Here is a 25,999-nt window from a genome sequence, read left to right as displayed (position 1 = left end):
AACACAAGGCCTGATCTAGCCAGGCGGAAGAATCGAAGCTACATAAGTAATGTTTTAGTTACATTCTCAAGATTTGTCCACACAAGCTCGTCGATGTCTGTGTTGGTCAGTGCACACATAACACCAACACTTTCCATAACGTCCTCTACCGTTCACAATACATACTCTCTGTTGTAATCGTTGTGTTCTGAAATTTCAGCCAATCTTAAAAGTTCTCCTGTTAAGTTTTCAGCTGCCATCCTTCTTCCTCGATAGGTTTCCTTCTGCGCATGCGTACAACGACATTCCTACTGCGCATATTTTTCTGCGCATATTTTCTTCGCTTATACAGTGACATTATAATGTGATTTAAATACTTTTATTGTCATTATATTTATACTTTTATTGGCCTTTTATTTTAAGGCTTTATTCTTTTATCAATATCACTTCATATAGCTACTTTCTTTCTTTATTCATTCATTTATTTATTTATTTATTAAGCACTTTTCTCTTTATTTTTTTTATTTTTCTTTATATTTCTATTTTTATTAGCCTTTTCTTTTGTGGATTCTTATAAAATTTATTTATGTATTAATTTTATATTTATTCTTTCATAAATTCTTATATAGTTCTTATTTATTCATTATTTCATAGATTCTTCTATAATTTATTAATTCATTTATTCTTTTTAGATTCTTATATAATTTATTCATTTATTTATTTATTCTTTTATAGATTTATTTTTGTAATTTGGCACCCTCACTACTCCATAACATTCGCTTTGACTCCTGCTGTGAGTTTTTCTCTGAGCAGCTACAGGGCGCCCGGCAGCCACGTGACCTGAGCTGTGCCTTTGATTGGAAAATCAAACGATCATAATAACTTCTAAACCACAGAAAAAAATTCACTCACTGTACAGTGTGTGCTGATAGTGAAATCAGCGCTTAGACCCAAGCTGTTTTTTGAACCAGGCTGTAAATATGCTTTTTAATGCCTGAAAAGTCTGTTTTTATGGCTGGGTGTGTGTACATGACTTTCGGTCTTTCTGCTTTACCAGCAAACAGTGGCTTTTAGCACTTCCACATAGACTTCACTTTTACTTGCCTGATGTTGCCCCTTGCTGACAGATCGAATACAGTCTGTTGGCCAGCCTGACTTTTCAAAGGTGTTACTTACATCCCCACATCACAGATGATGTCCTGGGTGACAGGAGACTCCAGAAGCTTCTTCAGGACCTGAAAGCTGTGGAGCAACGTGTCCGACTCATAGAAGTGGTCCGCACAGCCGTATCCACTGTAAGAATGACATGTATTAGAGCAGAAGTCAGCTGAGGAGGTTAAAATGGTTAAAAAAAAGGAACTTAATGTAATTAAGAGTTGTATTTGTCATACCAAATCTCTAGCTCTGGGCCCAGTCTGTACTTGGCTCCCTGAGCCTTGGCAATCTCAATACCTGCAGGGAAATAAGCGTGTGAAACAGCAGAAGGATGTTAGTTAGTTTTTTTTGTTGTTGTTTATGATTACAAAAAGAAATCTTCCATCACTTTTGTGCCCAAATTGGTTTTCAGTGCGATTCTTTTGCTTGTTTCCACAAACTAAACCAATTTTCGGAAAACACTGTGATTTATTTATTTATTCATAAAATTCTTTTATAAATCCTTATAATTTGTTCTCGCTGTGTTGGACTCTTCATAGTCTTTATCTCTTTCTATAAATGATTATTTTTCAAAAAGGCACCGATGAGGCAAGCTGCAACCTTCTCATTTATGGTGTCCTACATTTAACTTTAGGGGCATTTCGGTTTGTTGAACTGCAAAAAAATGAAACCGAAACAATCTTTCGTGTATCATTTTTTTAGCGAAAGACTATGTAATTAGACTTAAAGATGTCATACACATAAGTTTCTTGAAATAAGAATAATAATTTCTAAATTCCAGAAATTAAACATATTTTACTACTATCTCTGCAGGTTCTTTCAGTATCTTGGAATGTTGATTTTTTTCTGGACTTATGGGGCGATCGTGGCTCATACCAAGTCTAATAAAACTAAAGCTTACACACTTGCTCAGATTAAGGTTATTGGTGTGTTGATTTGTTTAGTTGTTCGCAAAGGTGCCACTACACATTAAGGCATTAATTAAATTTTCTTTTTAAACTATACAAAAATATCCCTATGACAGAATTTCAAGGGCTAAAAAATTAAAAACAGAACAGAAAAAAACCTCATCAAAGAACACGGACAAGTGGATCAGGTGTGTTCTGTCAACAAATGTCTTCTGTTCCATTATTAAGATTATAATTATTTTTACTGAGGTTATTATTTAATGCTATTCATTGGGCTATTTGTGCCTAAAATTAGATAGGATAGAGTAGGAAAAGGGCAAGAGTGAGGAGTGATTTGAGGTAGAGACCACAGGCTGGATTCGAACCCACCCATGGGGCGTGTAAGAGCCCGAAATGTAACAACGGCCCATATTGTAATTAAAGAAAAGTTATAAAACTGAAATGTAACATCTGACCCAAAATGTAACAAACCCGGGGGTCCGGGTTTGTTACATTTGTAACAAACCCGGAAGTCCATAACAGAGTTATCCAAACTCTGAAAGAAATGAACATAATATCAAGACTGGCAGACAAAAAACTTGCAATATGGAGTATTGCAACACCGTGATAAACAAACTGTCGTCCTCCAGCTTTGATAAATCTCATGATGTTTACATTTTTCTGTACATGCCCCATTGACTATTCTGTTTGACTTCAGCGGCGCATGTAGACCAGAGATTGGAATATTCCTTTCCATTGTTTTCAGAAAAGTCATTCAGAAAGATTCCATTCGGAAAGACGAAAAACTCCTCATGTAACCGTGGCTACTGAAACACGTGGATTTAATTGGGATAGGGCAGATACCTGCTCCCATGCCTCGTGTGTGTGAAATGAGAATCATTCCCTGTTTGGAGCCACACCAGCTGACTCGTTTTTTCTTCTTCTTTACAATCATAAAATCAGGAGCCGTTACAATGACAGGAGATATATTATACTTTTAATAAATTGAAGTGATCCCACATGTCTTTCAATGCTATCACCATCTGATATTTCTGATTAAACAAATGAATTAATACTGCAAACTGCTCACATTTTAGGTGCCAGGGCAGCATGATCAATTCAAACGTCAGCATAGAGTAAGATTTGCTTGTTACATTTAATCTTTCTAAACCACGCTTCTTTGTGACTTTCTGTTAGTGTGACAGAGGTGTGGGGAACATACTTGAAACATGGCACTAATATTTATATGTTGTTTCCTCCCGTTGCACTTCCTGTCAAAGTCATTGAAAGTGTGCATCGATGCAGGCTCGCTGTTGAAGGGCTGAACAGTCCACTCCCCCTCCACACTACGTGGTTTTTGGGACGGCCCTCAGTGGGTGCGTCTCAATGCGTAAACTTCGTGCTTCCTCCGTCCTATCAACGGAAGTACTTTCCCAGTCGCCATATTGAGGACCAAAGCGATAATTGCGCTCAGAGGAGAGAGGAGAGAGGAGAGAGGAGACTGATCGGAGGAGCTATGATCGAGGAGACACGAGAGCCTGCTTTGAGAAAGTCTTTTCACTGACAGACAAGCCCCCATATGGAATATCACTCTCTGACTGGACCCTGCAGCGGCTCAGACTTTACATGAAACTTCACAAACACAACGGAGCTTAATGAGGGAAAAGACGAGCTGAGGTCAGGCACAGAGGATCGTTCAGAAACTGATCATAAATCTGGTAATAAAGTGTTTGCTGTGAGTTTAAAGCAGAAAACACTGAACACAACCATCATCAAATCAATATAACAGAGGATTAATACAGAAAACTGACTGATAAACAATATCTTCCTGAGACACAATAAGGTGGGTTATATTAATAGCTTCACAGAGTTCAGGATCAGATGGGCTCTAGATAAAGGCTAAATCAATCATAGATAATCCCTCAACTACGCATTTTACCGGAAAAGTGATCCGTGTGCTTCTAAACAGCACACAGAATAAACAGAGAGCAGGTTTTCTTCATGGTAACGTGTTTGTTAAACTGGTTAAAGGAACAGACAAAGCTCTGTTACTGTTTCTGTTTGATCAGAGTTATTACAGCGCACATGTGCAGACACACAAGCAGCTGTTAGAGCTGACTGTCGGATGATCCAGAGGTGATCAGCTGATGCTGTCATCAATGAAACACGTCGCTTCATGTGACGCCGAAGGAGAGGATGTCCCATTGCTCTAAAAACCAATCTCCTCCGTTCCTCTCTTCTCTCTTTATTTCCTCGCATCTCTCCCATGCATCTCTGGTGGGAGGGACTAAGACGCAAGTGAACGACGCAAGTGGAGGGAGGAAGGATGGAACTTTGGAGCTTTGAGACGCACCCCCAGGCCCAATCTCAAACCGCCCCCTACTCACTCTCCCTACACACTAACCCTCCGTTTGCGCGTTCTCGCGGAGGGTCCGCCACATTAAGGGCCGTCCCAAACCACGTAGTGCGGAGGGGGGGTGGACTGTTCAGCCCTTAAACAGCGAGCCTGCATTGATGCTCACTTTGACAGGTAGTGCACCAGCGAAATGGAGGAGGAAACAACAAGTGCCATATGTGTAAAATATGTTCCCCACACCTCTATCACTAACAGAAACTCACAAGTGTGGTTTAGAAAGATTAAACGATACAAGCAAATCTTACTCTATGCTGATGTTTGATTTGATCATGAAGCCCTGGCACCTAAAATGTGAGCAGTTTGCAGTATTAATTCATTTGTTCAATTGGAAATGTCATATGGTGATATTAGTGATAGACATGTGGGATAACTTCAAATTATTAAAAGTATAATACATCTCCTGTCATTGTAACAGCCTCTGGTTTTATGATTGTAAAGAAGAAGAAAAAACGAGTCAGCTGGTGCGGCTTCAATCAGGGAATGATTCTCATTTCACACACACACAGTAGGCATGGGAGCAGGTATCTACCCTATCCCAATGAAATCCATGTGCTTCACTATTATTTCTGTGTCAATCTAAGCGTATTTTGGAAACATACAGCTCTTATCAACTCTTCTGTTTTTATTTCTTTTCATATTTTGCCCCTATGTCTTTGTCTATTATCTCTTTAAATGCGAGAGGTTTGAGAAACAATGTCAAACGTAAAGCCTTATTCATGTTTTGCAAACAGTTCAGCACAGATTTTTGTTTTATACAAGAGCCCCACTCAATATAACAAGACAAGTCTTTCTGGAGGTCGCAGTGGGGTTGTGACTTGTGGATGTCCCATGGTACAGAGCGTGCAGCTGGTGTTTGTATTTTGAAAAGCAAATTTAATGGTAAAATCCTGATCTCTGACTGTGATAAAGATGGTCATTACATTTTTCTAATACTTGAAGCTGCACACTCTACTTTTATTTTAGTTAATGTGTATGGATTCAACAATCAAACAGAGAATAATCTTTATTTTGACAGGTTGGAAGAGCGTTTATTGCATTGGCTGTCCAAATATCCAAGTTCCTCTATAATTTTAGGTGGAGACTTTAATGCTGTGTCTGATAATTGCATAGATAGGTGGCCTTCAAAGAATTTTGATTCCTCTAACTTGAAAGTAAGAATGTTTGCACAAAAATTTAATTCAACTGATTCTTGGAGAGACTCTCATTCAGCTCAAAGGACATATACTTGGTGCAATAAGGCACAAACCAGTCATTCACAAATTGATTATTGGCTTATCTCAAAAGAGCTGAAAGAAGTCAAAACAGATATTTGTCCAACACCTTTTTCAGATCACAAAACCATTCATATAACTGTTCCTCTGTCACCCTCCTCTGGTACTATGCAGTCGTACTGGAAGCTCAACAGCACTATTCTTGAGCATAATGAAGTAGTTACTGAAGTTAATCATTTGATAAAGCTTCATTGGAGCAAAGCTGTAGCTGAAAATATGTTTTGTAACAACTGGGAGCTCTTGAAATATGAACTTGGTAAATTTTTTCGAAAGTATAGCATTGATTTGGCAAAGAGAAGGAGGGCTAAAGAGCTTGAAGAAATAAGTAAGATTGCATTTTTCACCTCTAAACCAGCAGAGGCTCTCAGTGAGTAGGCAGAAATGATTGACTTGCAGCAGAGATTAGATGAGATTTATAAACATAAGGCTGAGGGAGCATTTGTTCGGTCTCGCACAAAGTGGCTTGAAGAAGGAGAGCAGAACTCAGCGTATTTCGTCAGACTTGAGAAACACCAATACAACACTAACTCCATTTTACAACTTAACATTAACGGAACTGTTTCTAAGGATAAGAACATCATAGCAAAACACTGTGCTGATTTTTATAGTAATCTCTATTCGTCCAAATATTGCCCTCAAGCTGCTTCAGATTTTTTTAACTCAATAGGTAATGTCACACAGCTAAGTGAAAGTGATAGGGAACTCTGTGACAGGACACTTTCTTTGGATGAGGTGGTAGATGCTATAAAGAATCTGAAAGTAAATAAGTCTCCTGGTACGGATGGTCTTACTGCCGAATTGTACAAACAGTTTTCTGAGAGCTTAGCCCCGTTTCTTTTAGAAGTTTTCAAAGAGAGCATTGAAAGAGGTGCACTTCCTCCTACTTTATGTCAGGGCCTAATCACCCTAATTCCCAAACCAAGAAAGGACCTTTTACTCTTAGATAATTGGCGTCCAATTTCCTTACTGAACAATGACTATAAGGTACTAGCTCTGATTCTTGCAAACAGAGTAAAACCTGTATTAGATACTCTCATTGATGAGTGTCAGTCTGGATTTATGCAGAATCGTCATATTTCAAATAACATAAGATTAATTTTAGACATCATTGATTACCCTGAATTAGTGCAGGATGACAGTTTTATTCTTTTTTTAGATTTCTATAAAGCGTTTGACTCATTGGAACATGACTTTATTATTCCTGCTTTAAATAAATTTGGCTTTGGTCAATCTTTTTGCAATGCAGTTCAAACGCTATATTCCAATAGTAATAGTTCTATAAAACTCACTAGTGGTACCTCCCCGAGATTTTCTCTGAAGCGTGGAGTGAGGCAGGGATGCCCCCTCTCAGTCTATCTATTCCTTCTTTCTGTGCAGCTCCTTAATTTACATGTCAGACTCAGTCCTCTGAAAGGTATGATCGTCGCTAATAGAGAAATATTTATAAGTCAACTAGCAGATGATACTGCTCTTTTTCTCAGGGATGCTTCACAAGTATCAGTGGCAATTAACAATATCCAGTCCTTTACAAAAGCCTCTGGACTGTCCCTCAACCTTAATAAATGTGAACTTTTACCTGTTAAAGACTGCTTGGAGGCTTTGATTCATTGAATTCCTGTAAAGGACTCTGTCACATACCTTGGTATTCAAGTCACAAGGAATATTGACTCCAGATGCTCTATAAACTTCACTCCTATCATAGAACAAACCCAAATAATCCTAAATCACTGGCTGCAGAGAGACTTCTCTTTAAAGGGAAGAGTTCTGCTTTCAAAGGCAGAGGGAATTTCACGCCTAACCTATGCTGCTCAGTCTTTACATGTAAATAATACAACTTGCAAATCAATTGATAAAATGTTATAAGGTTTTTTATGGAAAAATAAAACTCATTACTTGCGAAAGTCTATCACTTTAAGTCCTTATGACAAAGGAGGTTTGAACTGTATTGACTTCAGTGCTCTTAATAATACATTTAAAATAAAATGGATAAAAAAATACTTACAAACCCCCACATCTTTGTGGAATTTTATTTCACACCGTGTTTTTTTCAAATTTAGGTGGCCTTAATTTCTTGTTGCTCTGCAATTATAGCATTTCAAAAATACCATTGAAACTCTCTAACTTCCATCGACAGGCTCTTTTAGCATGGACATTGATTTACAAGCTCAATTTTTCTCCACACAGTTGCTTCATTTGGAACAACTGTAATATTGTTTATAAGAACAAAACACTGTATTTAGATACTTGGTTTAACAATGGAATTATTGTGGTAAGTCAGTTGTTCAAAACTGATGGTCTGTTATATAATTATTCTGAGTTTCTAATGAGATATAATGTACCAATAACGCCTTGAGAATTTTCAATGGTTTTGGATGCTATTCCATCTGGTTTATGTATGTTATTCAGGTGCTCTAATAGCTCTCCTCCTTTAAAATTCCATCCTCCTGATGTTTTACAGTGTCCTCTTGGTAAAGTTTGCTTTTCATCAGTCAAAACTCTGAACCCCAAGATAAGAGCCTTGTTTCAGGGTGACCTCATTTCTATCCCACCAGCAACACACTATTGGGCAAACTTTATGTCTGATATTGAATGGAGAAAAGTCTGGACGTTACCACAAAAGTTCTTTTTAACCAACAAAGTTAAAGAGGTCTCATTTAAATTGATACATAGATTCTACCCTGCAAAACAATACATGTCAAAATTTAAGAGCGACATAGATGTTAACTGTTCTTTCTGCCAAAACCATCCTGAAACATGTGCTCACCTCTTTTGGTCCTGTGACTTCACTTATAGATTTTGGAAGGACTTCCACAAGTTTATTACTGATTTTGTTTTCTCTGATTTTCACCTGTATTATAAAAATGTTATTTTTGGTTGTCATTATTATAACCATAAAGACAGTAATGCTTTCTTCCTTATAAATATGCTCTTGTTGTTAGCCAAGTTCCACATTCACAAATGCAAATTCTTGAACAGAAAACCAGAGCTATTTGTATTGAAAAAGGAACTTAAACAATATATAAGGACAATTTCCAAATCCACAAACACTAAGGCTTTAAAAACTTTCAACATTTGCAAAGAACTCAATTTGTTTACATAAAACGCATTCTCGCACTATTTTTTGTTTGTTTGTTTTGTTGTTGTTTTTTCTCCTCTTTTGTATTTTTCTTTACCTTTTCATTTTATTAACTTTCCTGTCTCGCTTGTTATTGTATTTGTATTTGTGTTATGACTTTTGAAGTTGTCAATGATTCATTTAAAAAAAGGGGGTTGTGTGTAAGGGGTGGTTTGGGATTAAGCCCACGTGTTCCCCTCCGCGAGAACGCGCAAACGGAGGGTTTTACAGTCGGTGGGGGACCTGAATGAAGTTGGCCCCCCACCCAACGCAAAACTCAATGAAAATAGTCTCAATCGTTTGTGCTACGTTAGTGCTGGTTTGTGCAGAAAAAAATATCGTTTGTGCTGCTTTAGTTTTTAAGATATTAAAAAATATTTTTAAGGTCATTCAAAGTTCACTCAGCCCCCCGACATTATAATAAACTTGTTATATCTTAAAAATTAAAGCAGCACAAACGATAATTTTTTCTGCACAAACCAGCGCTAACGTAGCACAAACAATTGAGACTATTTTTGTTAAGCTTGAACAATGTCGGGGGCTGAGTGACGTCATCCCCTAATAATAAACTTGTTATATCTTAAAACCTAACGGAGCACAAACGATATTTTTCTCTGCACAAACCAGCACTAACGTAGCACAAACGATTGAGACTATTTTCATTGAGTTTTGCGTTGGGTGGGGGGCCAACTTCACGCAGGTCTATGAGGGTTAGTGTGTAGGGGGAGTGAGTAGGGGGCGGTTCGGGATTGGGCCTGAGAATCGGGACAGCACTGACACTTCGCGGGATTGCGCGTTTTTGAGATTGAGGGTTAATTGAAGGAGTTGGAATTCACCCATAGTCTAAGTTTAGGACAAAGCTTTAAAATTCAACATATACCCCCTTTCAATACTTCATATGACTTTTTTGTGCAAGTCGTGTAGAGTCATGAAAAGTCTGTTCCCCTCGAACTCTGCAGGATTACACCCAAAGCTTTAATCACAGTTAAATGTACTCTTGACAGCTTACATATGATGAAACACTGAAGCGTAATAAAAAGACTTACTTTGAAGTATCCTCTCTGAGTTTCCCTCAAAGTCTAAAGCCCACTGATTCAGCGCGCAGGTAGCCAGAGTTACCTTCCGTCCCATTTTCTGTGCAACGAGGAGAAAAGACTGAGTGACGACAACTTAGCAGAGTGGGGATAAAAGTGAAGAGAGGGGGTAAGTCACTGCAACTGACTCAAGCAGCTGATATAATCAGTTTTTTTCTTCTTCTCCTTCTTCTTCTTCATCTTCTTCTTGGCGTTTAATGGCGGTTGGCAAACAACGTTTTGGTGCATTACCGCCACCAACTGGTGTGGGTCCTGAATGTAACTAAAATGTACTTATTCTACTAACAAAAATTAATAATAATAATTATAACTAATATATATATATATATATATATATATATATATATATATATATATATATATATATATATATATATATATATATATATATATATATATATATATATATATACACACAGGCTTTATACACCTTATTACTCTATTACAAACATTTTAAATAGTGTATGAAACACTTAAATTATATTTATCCTCTCCATAATCATCATCATCATATGCACAATAACTATAACCAAATAAAATAGAATACAACTTTATTTTTCATTGCAACAAGTGCAACGTAATTGCAAAAATAACCAAATATGCAAATAACCTTCATCATGAAACTGACTTAATAGAACACATCGTATCAACATGTGTTGCAAATAATATTGATTGTTTTGTGTGTTGTTGTTTTTTTTTTTGTGTGTGTGTGTGTGTGTGTGTGTGTGTGTGTGTGTGTGTGTGTGTGTGTGTGTGTGTTTGTTTAATTTATTAATTTATTTTTTTACATCATACCCTTATGTCCCTCCTTTCTGATAAAGGAAAAAAAAACTCAGTACGGCCTCAAACAGAGTTGAAGTCTGCAGCTGGACCCCTTTTGCTATTACTGATGGTTAAAGTAGACACAATAGTTGCAAACCGTCTTAACTCATTTCTTTTGATGTGTGTGTATATTTCAGAATTTACGACGAGCCAAGAGAGCCAGGTGCACCCCCCACGCCACGTCATGGTGCTGGCAGCAAAGGACGAAACAAAATGCCTTCGATGGACTTTCCCAGATAATGGGGAGGCAACCCACAGTGTCCAGAAAAACAGCAAGAAGGTGGTGGTTTGGGATGGCAAATGTCTTCATGCAATCACCATTTTTGAAGATTCATAAGCGAAAATTGAAATTGGGATGGGTTATTATATCAAAGGATTTAGTTTGAGGGAGGAAAAATTAGAAGTGAATCTGGACACTTTATTTTTTAAATCTTTAAAAATGCCTCTCCCAGAGGGGATTCAGGCAGAGGCTGAGAAGCTTCTGCCCCCAGACAGCCCAGAATGCCCCCTGGGAGAGGTAGAATCAAAAAAGGGCTTCCTGACAGTCCAGGGCCAGGTATCTGAGGTTCGTTATTCATATTTTGAGATAATTATTCATACTCTTGTTAAATGTTCACCGTATTTAAAAGAAACATCCACTTTCTATGTTTTAGTTATCTGTTGTCAGAAAAGTGGTCGCCCAAAGAAATCCAGTGCCACTGAGAGTGCTCACCGTTGAACAAGCTGGTCACAGTCAGTACAAAGGTAAAATGTATTGCCCGAAAACAGAAACTTTATCAAAAGAAGAATGGCTTGAGGCAATGCAGAAGGCAGCTTTTGAGAAAAGCCTCAACATCTAGTGAAGTTTTAGTGAATAGTTATGCAGTTATGGGTGGCTTGTAAATGGTTAAAGATGTACATATCATTTGTTTGAAAATCAAAGAATGTGAGTTCATTATTTTATTCGTGCATTCCCACTGTAAGTTATTGATATTTGTGTGTTCTGTTCAATCATTCATGCCCTGCAATTTTTTGATTATCAGATTTATTTCCTAATGTGTTTTGTTAGAAAGTTAAATCAACTTCTCACATTCTGACAACCTCCACAGTTTTAAGTTGTAACAAGAAAAACCACGTCACTGCCAAAACCCGCTTTTCAAAAGGAAAGTGCAGATTTTTAGCACTTTGAGAAAAAAAAGGGGGTTGTACAATTTTTATAATTTATTTTTCTGTTGTTTCTGTTTGGATTGCACTTTTCTTAGTTGTTTTTGAGTTATTTGTCATTTGTGTGCCTTTTGAAGAACATTTTCTGCAATTTTTCCTGCTTTCTTTTCACATTACCTTACATTTATTCTCAGTAATCTGATTTGATTTAAAAAAGTGTTCCAAAACCTCCAACACAGTCTTACAGTGTCATTTATTAGATTCATGTGTCAGCGTATCGTCCCAGTTTCTTAGTTGTGGTAAAGAAAAGGGCCTTATGAAACACAGTACTTCTATCCAGTAACTGTTCTGATCTGCGTAATGGAATAGAACTTGTCCCTGGGAATAATTCAGTAGAATGGTGACCCCTGCTGATCTGAAAGAGCCATGGCTGAAGTAGGCTTTGGTTCCTCATTGCTTAGACCAAAATTAAATGATCCTCTTCTTTGGAATGAGTTTCTTGCAGAAATCTGATTCTAGCATTCCCCCCTTTGCAAAACAGAAATAAGCTTTTCTTTTAGATATGTCACGAAGACCCCTTGCATTAATAGAAAAGAGGGAGGTGTAATTTTTAAACTGAAGCATAGAAAATACTAATAACAATAATAATAAAAATTAACAGACAAAAATATTAATGAGAATTATTTGAATTTTTATGGACATAATTGAATGTAGTGTCTAGAAGAAATTGAGGTTTTGTAGTAGTAGAACCCTGAACATATTAACCGTATGGTTCAAAAACTCACTTCTTTGCTGTAATGCTCTGTATTCATGGAAAAACCCTCTGTTCATTTATGAAGGCATAAGTGCCTCGGAACACAGCCTTAAATCTATCCTTTCTCGCCATTTCAACCTTTGGCCACACTGCTTTTCTTACTTCTCTAACTTCAACGAATAGGATGTGGAAATCTTTACAGATGGGGTGGTCTTTGGTGATATGCCAGAGTTCATCCCTGAAAGACTGTAATAAAATTTACCCGCTTCTTTAGTCGAACAACTCCCAAAGATCACAAGAAGAGGATCCATCTCTCAGTTTAGCATTTATTCTGGTCACAGGTAAGGTTTACAGCGCTGGTCCCGAGAGGATGAGCCTCGATATCCAGGAGCAATACAGTTTTATAATAATCATTGCTACGCCTATCAGAGGTAGAGTTAAACTAAACACCCAAGAGTAATTGGCCAAAAAAATATGATCGACAAAACTGTCTCAACCCACAGCTGGTGTCAGTTTTCAGAGAGATGTGTTATAAAAGTGTGTGACTGTTGAATCAGAGCATGGAGCCAGGACACTGGGTGAAAGTTTACACAGGGTCAAAGAGACCTCACAGACACAAGCTGAGGACAGAAGCTAACCTGTCTGCCAGATAAACATACATAAACCCTGAACATAGCATGTAACTAGATTGGAATTCTGGATTACGTCAATTATTCTTAAAATATGTAACAAGACTTTCCAGTGAATTGCATGATGATTTGGAGGGGTTGTTTCACATCCCCTTCAAAGTTTTTGTTCTTTTCTTTGCATTCCTTGATCTCAGCTGAGTTAAATTTATTGTTGTTGATTCTTCCTGTACAGTGTCCTTGGGTTTTTGAAAGGCACTTATAAATAAAATGTAAGAATATCATTATTAAATCTGACAGCTTTAGCAATGTTGGACATGGTAAGCGTGTTGTGCTTTCGCTCAGTTTTGAAATCTTCCATCATGTTCTGAAGAGTGCCAATACAGTTTGCTGTGGAAACACAAAAGGGGTCAGGCTTAACCACACCAAACGGTATTGAACCGAACCAGACTGCTTGGTGGAAACGCGGCTTAATTCACAATAGCAATAAGAATGCCTGCAGGGGTTAAGATGTGAATTATTCAGTCCCCCACAAGTCACTTCTATCCCAGAGTAAGAAGTCTATCTAAACAAAGCAGCACTCCACAAGCTCCAGTCACTTGACAGTCCACCATGCTCTTCCTTAAAGTCATGATTATGACTATGCAGCAGCTATGCATGACTATACTATGTAGCACTCTCAAGCAGCCTAACCCCAGGCTCACACTGAATCCAGTGCGGCTTCTGCATGTAATCCGTATCATTAAAATCACTGTTGGAGGCTCACATTAGCCTCGCGCAGTGCGAGTCTGGTTGCGGGAGCCCTACGGCACAACGGAAAGAATCCGTAAGAAGTCTATCTTTTCCGGACGCCAGAGAGGGTCTGCGTCAAGCTGAATGAAACATGTCGAGCAATACAGCAAGTGAATTGCTGGGTGGCATGAAGATCCGCTGTTTTTTAAAATAAAATCAGTGTACAAACAAATGTAACTTGACTCTTCTTTGACAGCACAGTCGCGCTAGTAGTAAATGTAAACATAACTTCACACCCGGTGACACGAGGTCGCATTTTGACAACAAGGGACGACGAGAGACTCATCCATGAAGTGGAAAGTCATCCCATTTTATATGACACATCCCATACTGATATACGGATGATACAAAAAGAGAAAAAGTAACTTTATTAAAAATAATAAACATTAGAGGAATTAAGATCCGGATAAGAATGTGAACCCACGTGAGCTTCTACTCTCGCAAGTGCCTTTTTCGCACCTGGCACCAGAGCCAGCCGCAGCCTCTGTCTGGAGCTGATGTGAGTGGCAGCTTGCGGAAAATCCGTACGGTATCTGGACTGCAACCGTTCCGGAGCCAATGTGAGCTCGGGTAAATGAGAGTGCTAAAAGCAGCTGCTTGAGAGTGTCTCTTGAAGCACCAAAACCACACACACACACATCAAGCCTGATAAGCCAATCTTTACAGCAGAAATAAAAAAGTTTACAGTGTGGTTAAAAAATGTCACATGTGAAACAAGAAAACACAGCTAAGTGAGAGTTCAAATAAAATAGAATTCTTTATTAGGTCATGAAGATCACAGCTGTTCAGTGTTACTGAGCTGACCTAACTACAAGACCCTCTGTACATGTCTGCATCAGACTGAAGAAACAGCCACGAGAGGGAACACCTATCCAAAACTACTGCTTGCCTACAGATAAATACATCATGTACATTTAAATGCAACCCCACAGAGCTGCTGTCATGTGATGAACAGACGCTGCAGTGAAATTACATGTCCACCAGCCCAGTTCTTTTCTGCCTTACACACACAGACGCATCTCTATTCTGTTAACCACCACAGTCTGAGGACACTTCTTATCCCACCACCACTGTCTCCTCATCAGGGAACTCATAGTAGGGGACTTCCAGGTTGAGGGGGGCAGGGCCTTTCCTGATACGTCCAGAGGCATCGTAGTGTGAGCCGTGGCAGGGGCAGTAGTACCCTCCAAAGTCTCCAGCATTGGCGATGGGTACACAGCCCAGGTGTGTGCATACTCCGAGCACAATGACCCAGCTAGGATTGAGAACACGGTCCTTGTCGTGCTGAGGGTCTCGCAGCTCCGACAGGTTGACGGCTTCCTCCGCTGCAATCTCCTTGTCAGTGCGGTGGCGGACAAACAGCGGCTTGCCTCTCCACTTGAAGGTCATGTTTTTACCCTCGGGGATGTCGCCAAGCTTGATCTCAATCTTGGACAGAGCCAGGACGTCAGCCGAGGCACTCATGGAAGACACAAACTGCGTGACCACTGTCTTGGCAGCATACACCCCCACCACAGTGGAGGCCCCTGTGACCAGGTAGGAGAAGGCTCTCCTGGACTCGCTGCTGTCCTGGGAGGACTTGTTGGGGTCCAGAACTTCAGGGCGCCTGTAGTCAGAGAAGTCTGGCACTCTTATGTCTGTGTGGGCGTAGCGGACACCAGCACAACCTACAGATAAAAAAAACAAAAACACAGGTTTATCAGACACACAGAGGAACTGAGGGGGTTGACAAACCAGGTAACCAGTGTGTGTTCAGCTCTCAGTATTGATCCTGCAGAACCTGTCCCTTAGAAGAATCACACTCAGACAGAAAGCAGATCCAGATCTGAGATCCATATCAAAGGTTAGGGCTTGGCAATGTCAGGATTAATTAATTATTGTGCAACAATTTGTTGCCTTACTTCTATAGTTTAAGGTGTCCTTGGGTGTCCTGTAAGGGGCTATTCAAAATAAAATACATTATAATTGATATTTATTTCATGCTCTGTGATAACATGTACTAACATGCTGGGATACTGTTATCCCTACCATTATAGGGGGGATTGAAGAGGTGAGGCACCCACCCTCCAAAAAGTTTATTTCATTATCCATACAGCACCAGATCATAGCAGAAGCCATTTAGAGCTTATCTCTAATGAGTCTGGTCTATAATTCATACTCTGATTAAACAGACAAAATAGCCTTGTGTTATTTATCTAGTATACATGACAGGATGTCATTTGTCGGCACACACTCAGTATGTAATCACAAAGGAAGGTACACGGGTCAAATGAGGATAGCGTCCGGCTAGGCCCTCGTCCACTATCCATGATGTCATTCACACAGAGTGACGATTCCGAGGCAAACACACGGGAGGATGAGGATGAGGATGAGAGCCCCTCACACAGAATTTAAGACAGACAGAATAACATGTTGGCCCGTGACCTCCTACCTGTACGACGAACGTTAGCCGGCTATGCTAACCCGATATTGGCTGATAACGCCAGCATTAGTTCGGGCCAACTTGGTCATGGTCAGCTCATACAATGTTTGACGTGTTTAATGATTATGACGGACTTACCAGTCAATGTGCATGCAGCTCATGTTGTCTGGCTTAAGTTTTCTTTGTAAACAACGAGACATAAAGGGTTAAGCTAACTCATTAGCCCACTCACCGTTGATGCTAACTGTCACAGAGGGCCCGGTCTTCGGGCTCTGGCCGCTCAGGCTTTCCCGGCACAGAAACTTCTTTTTGATGTCCAGTAAAATGTTGTCTCCCTTCAGGACAACCCCTGGAACCAGCGCCTTCAGAGGACCGGCCACTGTGAAGGCTGTGGCCTGCATGTAGGGGGAAAATACCCCCGACCGAGCTGCGAGGGACATCATGTCGACGGCTGACGACTGCTGCTACGACCTTGTGGGCCTTGAATAAGGGGTTGGAGTGACGTAACCATTTGCGTAATCACTTCTTCTCCTTCTTCTTTTGGCGTTTATTGGCGGTTGGCAAACCAACTTAAAGGTGCATTACCGCCACCTATTGGGCTTGAGTGTGAAACAGTAAATTGGCAGACAACACAAATAAAAATAAACAACAAAAACGAACAAAACAAGCAAATCCAAACCTATAATAATTTACATAAATAAAACAAAACTTAAGGAATTAAATCTTTTCCATCAGACCAATCGTTTTTAAATATGCTACCAAGAACTTGAGCATACTGCCAGACTCTGCTCCTAACAGGTTCCCCATACTGAGTCCCATCCTTGAATTTGCGTAATCACGTTCTTCTACTTCTTCTTTGCAGTAGTGATGGGAAAAACAGTTCTTTTCTGTGAACTGAATCGTAAGAATCGCTTCAGAAAATGATTCGTTCAAAATATTAGTTCAACGAATTGTTCAGTACTTATCTGCAGCTCTGCCTGTGAATTAGCAAATGAAATAAGAATTAAGTGGGACACACCTACTGTTTTCAATAACGCTAAGTCCGACCTGTTGGTTCTGTCACTAAATATCACTGAAATGAAAGGGAGAGGGAGGACGGTCCTAGTTGACTAGGGTATTGAGAGAGAGTGACAGAAGGCTGGAGAGCACAACTGAAGTTTAAAAATGGACAAATCTTTTCAGTGAGTGATTTGGTTCTGTTCGTTCACCCCTGTGTTTTGTTCGTTTTGAACAAAATGTTCACAAACGTCACATCACTACTTAGGGGTTTATTTGGCAGCTGGCAAACAACCAAATACGTGTATCATTCGTTCAACTGATATTTGATTGTTAATTAAAAAATAAATTATTAAAAATGGTTGGTTTTTTCTCTTTTTCCTTTTTAAAACGAACACAAATAAATGAAAATCTGTTCGTTTTCAATATTCAGTTTGTTTCCATGGATCAAATAAAAGGAAGTTGAATTACAGGCCATGTAATGGGCAATGAGTAATTTAAGCAACTGCGTTGTCTCACAAGTCATATGGAATGTAGTACTATCGGCTATCAGCCCACATTTCAGGGTTAAATACTCTCTTAAAGGTGACCTGCTTCTCCAAAGAGGGGGTAATGGGCATCTTACCTAGTGTATTTAGATGAGTTATAGACATAAAAGCATCAAAACATGCTGTATGCAAAAGGAGAGGAGAGCTGAGGCCGACAGTCAGACCCCGGCCCCCTGTGCTCAAAGAGGGGAGATACAGTCTAGAGAGACCCTGCAGAGGCACAGAGACGCAGGTACTGCTGCATTGGTTATCACTGTAACACAATAAAGACACCGTTTTAAATGAACGAACACCCCTGTATACATCAAACCACCATAACTCATACTTAGAAAGAAGCAAAAGCACAAACAAATACTAAAATATGTGTCACTTACCCCAGTTAATGTGGTGGGGATGCTGTGTTCCGACGAATGATGATGATCGACCGACCTGATAATTAAAATTTCTCGTTACATTTTTTAGTTAACGCAAGAAAACAAGTTATATTTTCCAGAGACGACGGAAAATGGGTTAAGATCTCCAGAAAACAAGCTTTGCCTCACAAGAAAATGAGAAAAATAAGTCGAGATCTTGAGAAAGCAACCAATATTGAGTCATTATCTTGTGAAAAGGGAGAAGAAATATTTAATAAAATTATGGCCTTTTAGGACTTCTGTAGGTATCAGTACTTGGAAGAGCAAAGATCAACGTAACAGCTTCCATTAATACATGCCTATTGTGATAAAGCTATAGTAATTATCAATTCTTTTTTTAATTGTTTATTTTACCCTTTCATTGTTATTTCATCTATCTATTTATTCTTATTGTGATATATTTTAAATTCTGTAGTTTTACTGCTCAAAAATCCAGTCCTATAGGTGGCGGTAATGGGCCTTCAGGTCCACCAATCATATCAAAGAGGAAGAAGAGGCTAGTTGACAGTAGCTATAGACCGTAGTCAAAAGATAACCAGTGGTCACATCAACATCGAAATTTACCGTAAACGTTGTCATGAATTCGTTATTTTGAAGATAAGAGGTCTTTCCGAGGTGCTTGGGGGCAACGAACCGCTGCGGAAACACACACCAGCATTTAGTTCGCATATTCTAATGCTACAAAACCATTTGCTGGACACGCTGTTTGACCCTTCAGGTAAGTATTACGATCCATAGTATACAGCTGAGGTAAAGTTAGAAAGAAATACGCAGATTCAGCTTTTCCCGGTCAATAACCCATCAGCGGAATGTCCCTTTTACAAAATCGACATCTCTTTGCAATCAAACCAACGCAGATGGTGAGCTACAACTGCGTTTCCCTCAATACGAGCAGTTCTCCGCGCTTATAGCTTTCAGTGGCTTCAATGCAAAGCCGGCTAGGGACCGTCTACAAGTTGCTGCACCGAAAAATTACAATACAGAAATATTAAATAAATTCAATCAGGAGAGGTGTAGTATCATCGAAATCATTTTACTCGTAGGCTATCTCACTTTTTTCCAAACTGCATTCCTAAGATTGAATAATAATGATACTTAAAACATCTTTAGATTTTAATTAAAAAGCTTATGAATAGCCCAAAGGCCAGTGCAATACAATACAAATCCCTTTTGTAAGGTGTAGGGTGAAAAATCATTCAATAATGAAGAAATGTCCTACTGCTCTATGAACTACGCCATATTGCTTTGAATTAAAGGTTTTTATTTATTTTAAGTGTTTTTTTTTTTCAATTAGAACTAGAAATAACATTAAGCTGCATGTTATTTTTTTATTTTTATTTTTTTATAACATTAGCTGCATGCTAAAGTGCCACCGATTGTACAACACACAAAAACAATGTTCTCTAGCTCACGCTACAATTACAAGATAAGTTATGTATGCATAAATGTAATTTTAGTGAATATTTCCCTTAAAACTATTAATTCAACATGTAATAACTACTAAATAACTTGTTGTAGTGCCACCAAACTCACAGTACAAATACAGAATCTCCTTGAGTTTACTCCACAGCACTTAGATTGGTTATAAATGCATAAATACAACTTTAGTTGCCCCCCCCCCCCCCCCCCCCCCCGAAAATAAATAAATAAATAAATAAATAGAAAAAAATAAACATGTAATAAAATGTGTAATAACTGCTAATAGCTGCTGTTTGCCTGGATCAGCAACATGAATCTCTTCCCACCAATACAGATCCAGGTTTGAGGGGCACCTATACACCCATAACCAATAGTACTGATCAGCAGCGATTGGTCCAGCAACACATGTGAAAACCCTGTGTCGCTGTGCTTATCGCTTTAAGAAAGTCACATGACCAATACAGTTGCTGTTTTGTCGGTCACTGTGGCACCAAACTGTGTTTATAACGGTGTTTCTCAATTCCGGTCTTGGGGCCCCCCTGCCCTGCATGTTTTAGATGTTACCCCACTCCAGCACACCTGATTCAAATGAATGGCTCGTTATCAGGCACGGGCAGAGCCTAAACACTGGTTTATAAGGAGAGCATCTACCAACGGGATGGGTCTCTGCCAAAAGAATTAAAGCCAGAGAAGCCATTGTAATTCGGAGCCCCAAAGAAAAAGTAAGGTTTCTGCCATGTGGTACCATTTTGATCTCATATTGGCAAATACGGTGTTTGTTTTTATGTCCTTGTTTCATTCTGTTCCTCTTAGTTTCCACTTGATCTGAAGCTGAAGAAATTGCTCCAAAAAACGGAATTGCCATTTGAAAAACTTGTTTGTTTTTTGAGTAAAACTTGATTTGAAAGAAACCCTCCCTGCCTCAAGCGCATAAGCAACATCATCATTTACAATACTTTCAGTTTAACTTTCACGGTAGATCGAGTGTTCTCGTTATTTGTTGACTGTATATTTGAAATATATCAACAACATATTTACAATATGAAATATAATAATTCAAATAATTTTATGTGTTCTATGTCACTGAATCAGTACGCCATTTGAGTCTCTTAAAGGATAAGTTTGGTTTATACAGCTTTTACATTGTTTATAGAATGAAGTAGAACAAAATACTCACCCAGAAGGCTTTCCTGATCCAAGCAGTGCTTCGGGAGTTATTTAGATCCAAAATCGTGCAGCAGACATTCGTATAATGGGATCCATTCTAAAACTCCTAAAACTGCATTAATTGTCCAAAAACTCATGTTTTTCATCAATATTTCATCATGGTCCACTCCGAGATAGTCCTCTGCTGCAGTCTGTGTCACTCCAGACAGCGCTGTGTGGCTGTAATGACCTCTGAACTGACGAAGACTTTGTTTACGATTGCCCCTCAAAGAAAGGAGTCAGCTCTCCAGAGAGTACTGCACATGCGCAGTACTCTCTGGAGAGCCGACTGCGCATGCAGTGTGACCAACTGAGAAAGTTGGTCGCACCAGTGCTACCAGTGAAAGAGTGAATGTAGAGCCCTGTTTAAGCTGTTTACAAACTGTAAGACTCTAATCATGTTTTTTCTTTTTTACATTTTCTGTTTGGTGGTTGGGGGATGAAAATAAACACCATCTCCTGAATGTTGTTGTCTTGAGGATTTGAAGCCCTATGATTCATGTTTATCATCAAACCGTTGTTTTCTCTCATTGTTAACCTCACTGAGGTTACACTGCAGCATGTTATAATAAGCTCTGATCTCCTCTCCCCCAGCCTGTCCTCCTCAGTCTGCCACCATCCAGAGATGTGTGATCAGAAAGATAGCAGTGGTCTCAGGGACGATGAAGACCAGTTGTCAGTGAATGACAAGTCTGAGCCCGAGGAAAGTCTGACTACAGTACTTTCTGACCCTGAGCTGGATGACAGCGAAGAAGATGAGGATGAGGAGCCGTGTGATCAATCTGCTTTGGCTGAGTTCAGTCTGAAAGGGGGAAGCTCAGCCTTCTCATACCGCACACGCAACATCTTTGACTGTTTGGACAGAGTGACCCCTACAACCTCCTCCTCCTCCTCCTCTTCCTCTTCCACCTCTTCCACTCTCAACCAGCAGGCTCCCACCAGGAAGACAAGCCAGCCTCCACCCAGCTCTCCAGTTGCTGCCAAGAGGAAGGGGACCCCAGACTACCTGCTTCATCCAGAGCGCTGGACCCACTACAGCCTGGAGGGAGTTAGTGAGACCAGTGAGCAAGGCAACAAAATGGCTGCTTTCAACTTTCTGTCAGAACTACAGGAGAGGAAAGAGGAGCAGAAGAGGAGTGGGGAAAAGCAGCAGGGGGAGGAAGAGAAGCAGAGCCATAGTGACTCCTTCCCCTGTGAGCCCCAGCATAGGATGATCTTCTGTCGCCCGAACAATCTGAGGACAGAAGCTACTGCTACAGAGAGGAGCAAAAAGAAGGAGATGCACCTCAACCACCTGTTAGAGGAGCAGGAGGAGGAAAAACACACTGAGAGTGGAACAGGTGAGGAGACAGGTACAGGTGTGAAGGAGGAGGTACCCCCTGTTTTCACCACCAGAAAGATGAGGAGCAAGAACTACAGAAGGGGCTCAGAGGGGGAGGAGCTCTGACAGAATCCTGTGCGATGGTATGCTTCACTGACCTCTCATTCACCTGCAGCTCTGATGACTGTGAAGGCAGAGCTGGTACAGTGCTCTGTGATGTCAGAACGTATGCAGGTGAGCTGAGTATCAGAGAGATGAGGTGCCCGTGTTGATGTCAATCCAAATGGGTTGAAATAACAAAAAAAGAGCCCTTGGCTGCAGTGCACACAGCCAGAGGTGAAGGTGTCAGGTTGTCGAAAGTTAACAGACAGAGTGTATGGACTGATAAACTCCAGATGGTTCAGAGGTTACCCTGATGGAGATCAATTTATCATGAAGATGAAGATCAAAGGAGGAAAAGTTTCTGTTTTTTAAAATCTGTTTGTTCCCTTTGTTGGTGATGTTGTTTAAGTTTTAAATGTGCTCTTTCTTTCTTAAACGATTGTTTTGATGAACTTGTACAGTATTAAAGATCAATTTAACGTTTGTTGCTTTGTACCAGAGTTAGCTTCAAGCTAGTTTACATCTGCAGTTCCTTGGCAAGTCACAATTAAAGCATCGCAATGTTGAACACGCACACACACACACACACACACACACACACACACACACACACACAAACACACACACACACACTTTCATTTAGGACCTTATAAATCAGACACACATTTAAAATTAGTGCTGTCAGGTGATTAAAGAAATAATCTAATTAATTACAGCATTTGTAATTAATTAATCAAATTTATCACATTTTAATCTCACATCTGCTCAAAGTGATACTCCGGGATGGAACAAGTTGGGTCCTATCACAAGGTTTAGGGCAGAAATTACTCCTACAGCAGTGATTTTGTGCAGCAGAAGCCCAGAGCGCTCACACCAAACACCCCCTCCCTGCTCGACAGCCGGTTTCCTCTGCACTCAGACGGGGCCAATTTTTTACTTGACCAAAAACACAAATAAACGGACTCTCACCGAAAAAAATCTGATATCGGTCTGCATTCACTCTTTATTTAGAGAATTTTCAGCGCATTACTTTCACACAAAAACACCACTAAATAAGGCTCTAGTTCTTATCGTGTCGTACAACGGCGCTACCTCCGCTGCAGAGCCACAGCTGGCTACAAGGCGCTCGCCGCTTAGTGTATCAGTCCTGCTAGACAACAACAAATGCAGGAAGTCTGCCAGGACGAAGAGACACGATGAGAACTAGAGCCTTATTTAGATGTGTTTTTGTGTGAAAGTAATGCGCTGAAAATTCTCTAAATAAAGTGTGAATGCAGACCAATATCAGACTTTTTCGGTGGGAGTCCGTTTATTTGTGTTTTTGGTCAAGTAAAATATGTCCCCATCTGAGTGCAGAAGAAACCGGCTGACGAGCAGGGAGGAGGTGTTTGGTGCTGTAGGGGTAATTTCTGCTCTAAACATTGTGATAGGACCCAACTTGTTCCATCCTGGAGTTTCACTTTAAGGTCCCCAAATAAAGAATTTGAATTCTAGGACATTAAAAGACATTAAAACAATTTTAAAAATAAGGTAGGGATAATTATATTAAATAATTTTTTTATTTATTTATTTTTCTATTTTTTATTTATATTGACATACACAACACAGCACACAATATATGTACATATAAACAGTTCTATTTACAATACACATAACGCACCAAGGAGACAAACCCAGCGCAGGGGTATCAAACTAGGAGTTCATAAATCATACACGTAATTTAAGGCTTCACATATCTGCAATGTTTTAATTGCCTTTTGATTCTTAAATCCTGTAAGAGTCCCAAAATAATAATCAATCTCCAGTTTAAGTTGTAGAAAGCGTGGGATTTTTTCAGCCCATCTGGATTTATGTATGTGATATTTCCCAAGTAGTATAAGGTTTAAAAGAAAAGTCTCTTTGTATCTAGTGCTGCTGTCGAAATATAAAATAATGTCCTTCATATTTAAGTGGACGCTGATTCCAAATTGATCTGTCATAAACCTTTTCCACCTCTATCCAGAGCAGCTTTACACAAGGACATTCTTTCAAACAGGTGAATCACAATTTCAGGCTCAGATTTACAAAACACACACATTTCATCTATGTCTCTGAATCTGGAGAGTACTTTTTAACTGGTTAAATCCTATGTACAATTTTAAAGGATACTTCTCTTATCTTGTTGGTGACACAATGTTTTTTATTTATATTCCACACCAATTTCCAATTGATATTTGGAACTTTTGCTTCCTAAAAAGCCTTAGCCTTACCCTCTCTGCCCCCGGTTTAAAGCGTGTTGCTGACGTCACGTGTGATACATTAAGGGACTGTCGGAAATTCTGAAAAGAACCTGACTAGGACACTACTTTTTTACAGCTATTATATAGGACAAACGGTTTGTAAATGCCAGGCTTTTTTTTTTTTTTAAAGATGCGTTTTTGAACCCCCCCGCAGGTTTGGGATCCAGATTAATCTCCGTTATTTTTTTCATAACGTGTTAATTTGTGGAATAATAAATCAATCTGATCAATGCATCAAAATGACAGCCCTATTTAAAATTAATCTAACATTCTTGTGGAATAAAGGTACATAGTGAATATATATCAAAGATGACAGAGACAGTTTTCCAGCTTGAGCCCAGGTAATACAGCATTTGTAGCAATGACCTAGTTTGTACTTGGTTGTCATTTTTATTTTGTCTTGTTATGATTCTAGAAATGGACATTTAAACTTACTGTTTTAGTAGTCTCAGCCTTAATGACAGTGTTAATGGGGTGTAAAATAGTTTTGGAAAAACCCTTTGTTTGATGAAAACCTCTAAACCAAAGCTTTTAGATGATAGTACATTATTATCAACTGTAATGCTTAGTGCAAATTAAGGAAAACAGCAAAAACAGAAAATGTGAGAAATGAAAAGACAATTGACTTTCATCTCCAACTGCTTACACGAAGCCTAAACTTCACCTTATGCATATATGTTAGGGCTGTCATTTTGATGTGTTAATTAGATTAATTAAATACACCGCAAATTAATGCGTTCAAAAACGCACTTTGTAAAAAAATGCCTGGAATTTACAAACCGTTTTTCCTATTCAAAAGCTGTAAAAAAGAAAAGAAAAAAAAAGTGGTGTTCTCGTCACATTCTCAAATTTCCGACGGTCCCTGACTGTATCACACGTGACGTCAGCAACATGCTTGAAACCGGGGCAGACAGGGTGATTTTTCTGAGACTGCCGTCCACATCTCGTTTATTCACACGTCCTTTTTGAAAATCTGCAGAAAATCAGCCGTTTTCTTTAGCTTATTCTATTAAAAAAAAAAAAAAAAACACTAAAGTGTTTTTGTACATAGTTGCTCACAGTTTTTAGCCTTTAGCCCTGGTTCTCCTGACCTCATAGAAGTAAAGAAGTTCATATTGCAGTGAAAAATGAGTCAACAGCGAGTAAAAATGTGACAGAATCAAAAAACCGTCCCAAAGTTGAAATCAGCTTATCTAGGTGCAGGAATGTGTAGATTTTTCAAGATAGTACCACATCACT

General features: G+C 39.3%; 3 protein-coding genes across 3 annotated transcripts in view; 1 reads left to right on the top strand and 2 right to left on the bottom strand.

Annotated features, from left to right (window-relative positions):
- The window catches only part of nadsyn1 (NAD synthetase 1), a 29,632-nt gene extending 19,526 nt beyond the window's left edge, over positions 1 to 10,106 (bottom strand). The window contains exons 1-4 of the mRNA XM_074667289.1: positions 10,046 to 10,106; positions 9,870 to 9,957; positions 1,371 to 1,431; positions 1,156 to 1,272 (exon numbers count right to left, since the gene is read on the bottom strand). Coding sequence (XP_074523390.1) covers positions 1,156 to 1,272; positions 1,371 to 1,431; positions 9,870 to 9,954 — 263 coding nt within the window. The 5' untranslated portion in view covers positions 9,955 to 9,957; positions 10,046 to 10,106. The remainder of the gene's footprint in view (positions 1 to 1,155; positions 1,273 to 1,370; positions 1,432 to 9,869; positions 9,958 to 10,045) is intronic.
- A 4,686-nt stretch (positions 10,107 to 14,792) lies between these two features.
- Positions 14,793 to 16,989, bottom strand: uqcrfs1 (ubiquinol-cytochrome c reductase, Rieske iron-sulfur polypeptide 1). The gene is made up of 2 exons (XM_074666958.1): positions 16,709 to 16,989; positions 14,793 to 15,721 (listed from the first exon to the last, which is right to left on the bottom strand). Exons 1-2 carry the CDS (start codon positions 16,917 to 16,919, stop codon positions 15,111 to 15,113), a joined length of 822 nt encoding a protein of 273 aa, XP_074523059.1. The 5' UTR covers positions 16,920 to 16,989; the 3' UTR covers positions 14,793 to 15,110.
- Positions 16,990 to 18,919: 1,930 nt separating this feature from the next.
- Positions 18,920 to 23,079, top strand: tssc4 (tumor suppressing subtransferable candidate 4). The gene is made up of 2 exons (XM_074666960.1): positions 18,920 to 19,151; positions 21,653 to 23,079. The coding sequence occupies exon 2, from the start codon at positions 21,684 to 21,686 to the stop codon at positions 22,503 to 22,505; it is 822 nt and encodes a 273-aa protein (XP_074523061.1). The 5' UTR covers positions 18,920 to 19,151; positions 21,653 to 21,683; the 3' UTR covers positions 22,506 to 23,079.
- Positions 23,080 to 25,999: the final 2,920 nt, after the last annotated feature.

The sequence above is a fragment of the Halichoeres trimaculatus genome, unplaced genomic scaffold (assembly GCF_033239565.1).
Source record: "Halichoeres trimaculatus isolate MK-OKI-2021-1 unplaced genomic scaffold, fHalTri1.1 fHalTri1_scaffold_3, whole genome shotgun sequence".
NCBI lineage: Eukaryota > Metazoa > Chordata > Actinopteri > Labriformes > Labridae > Halichoeres > Halichoeres trimaculatus.
This window is presented reverse-complemented; position numbering and strand designations above follow the sequence as displayed.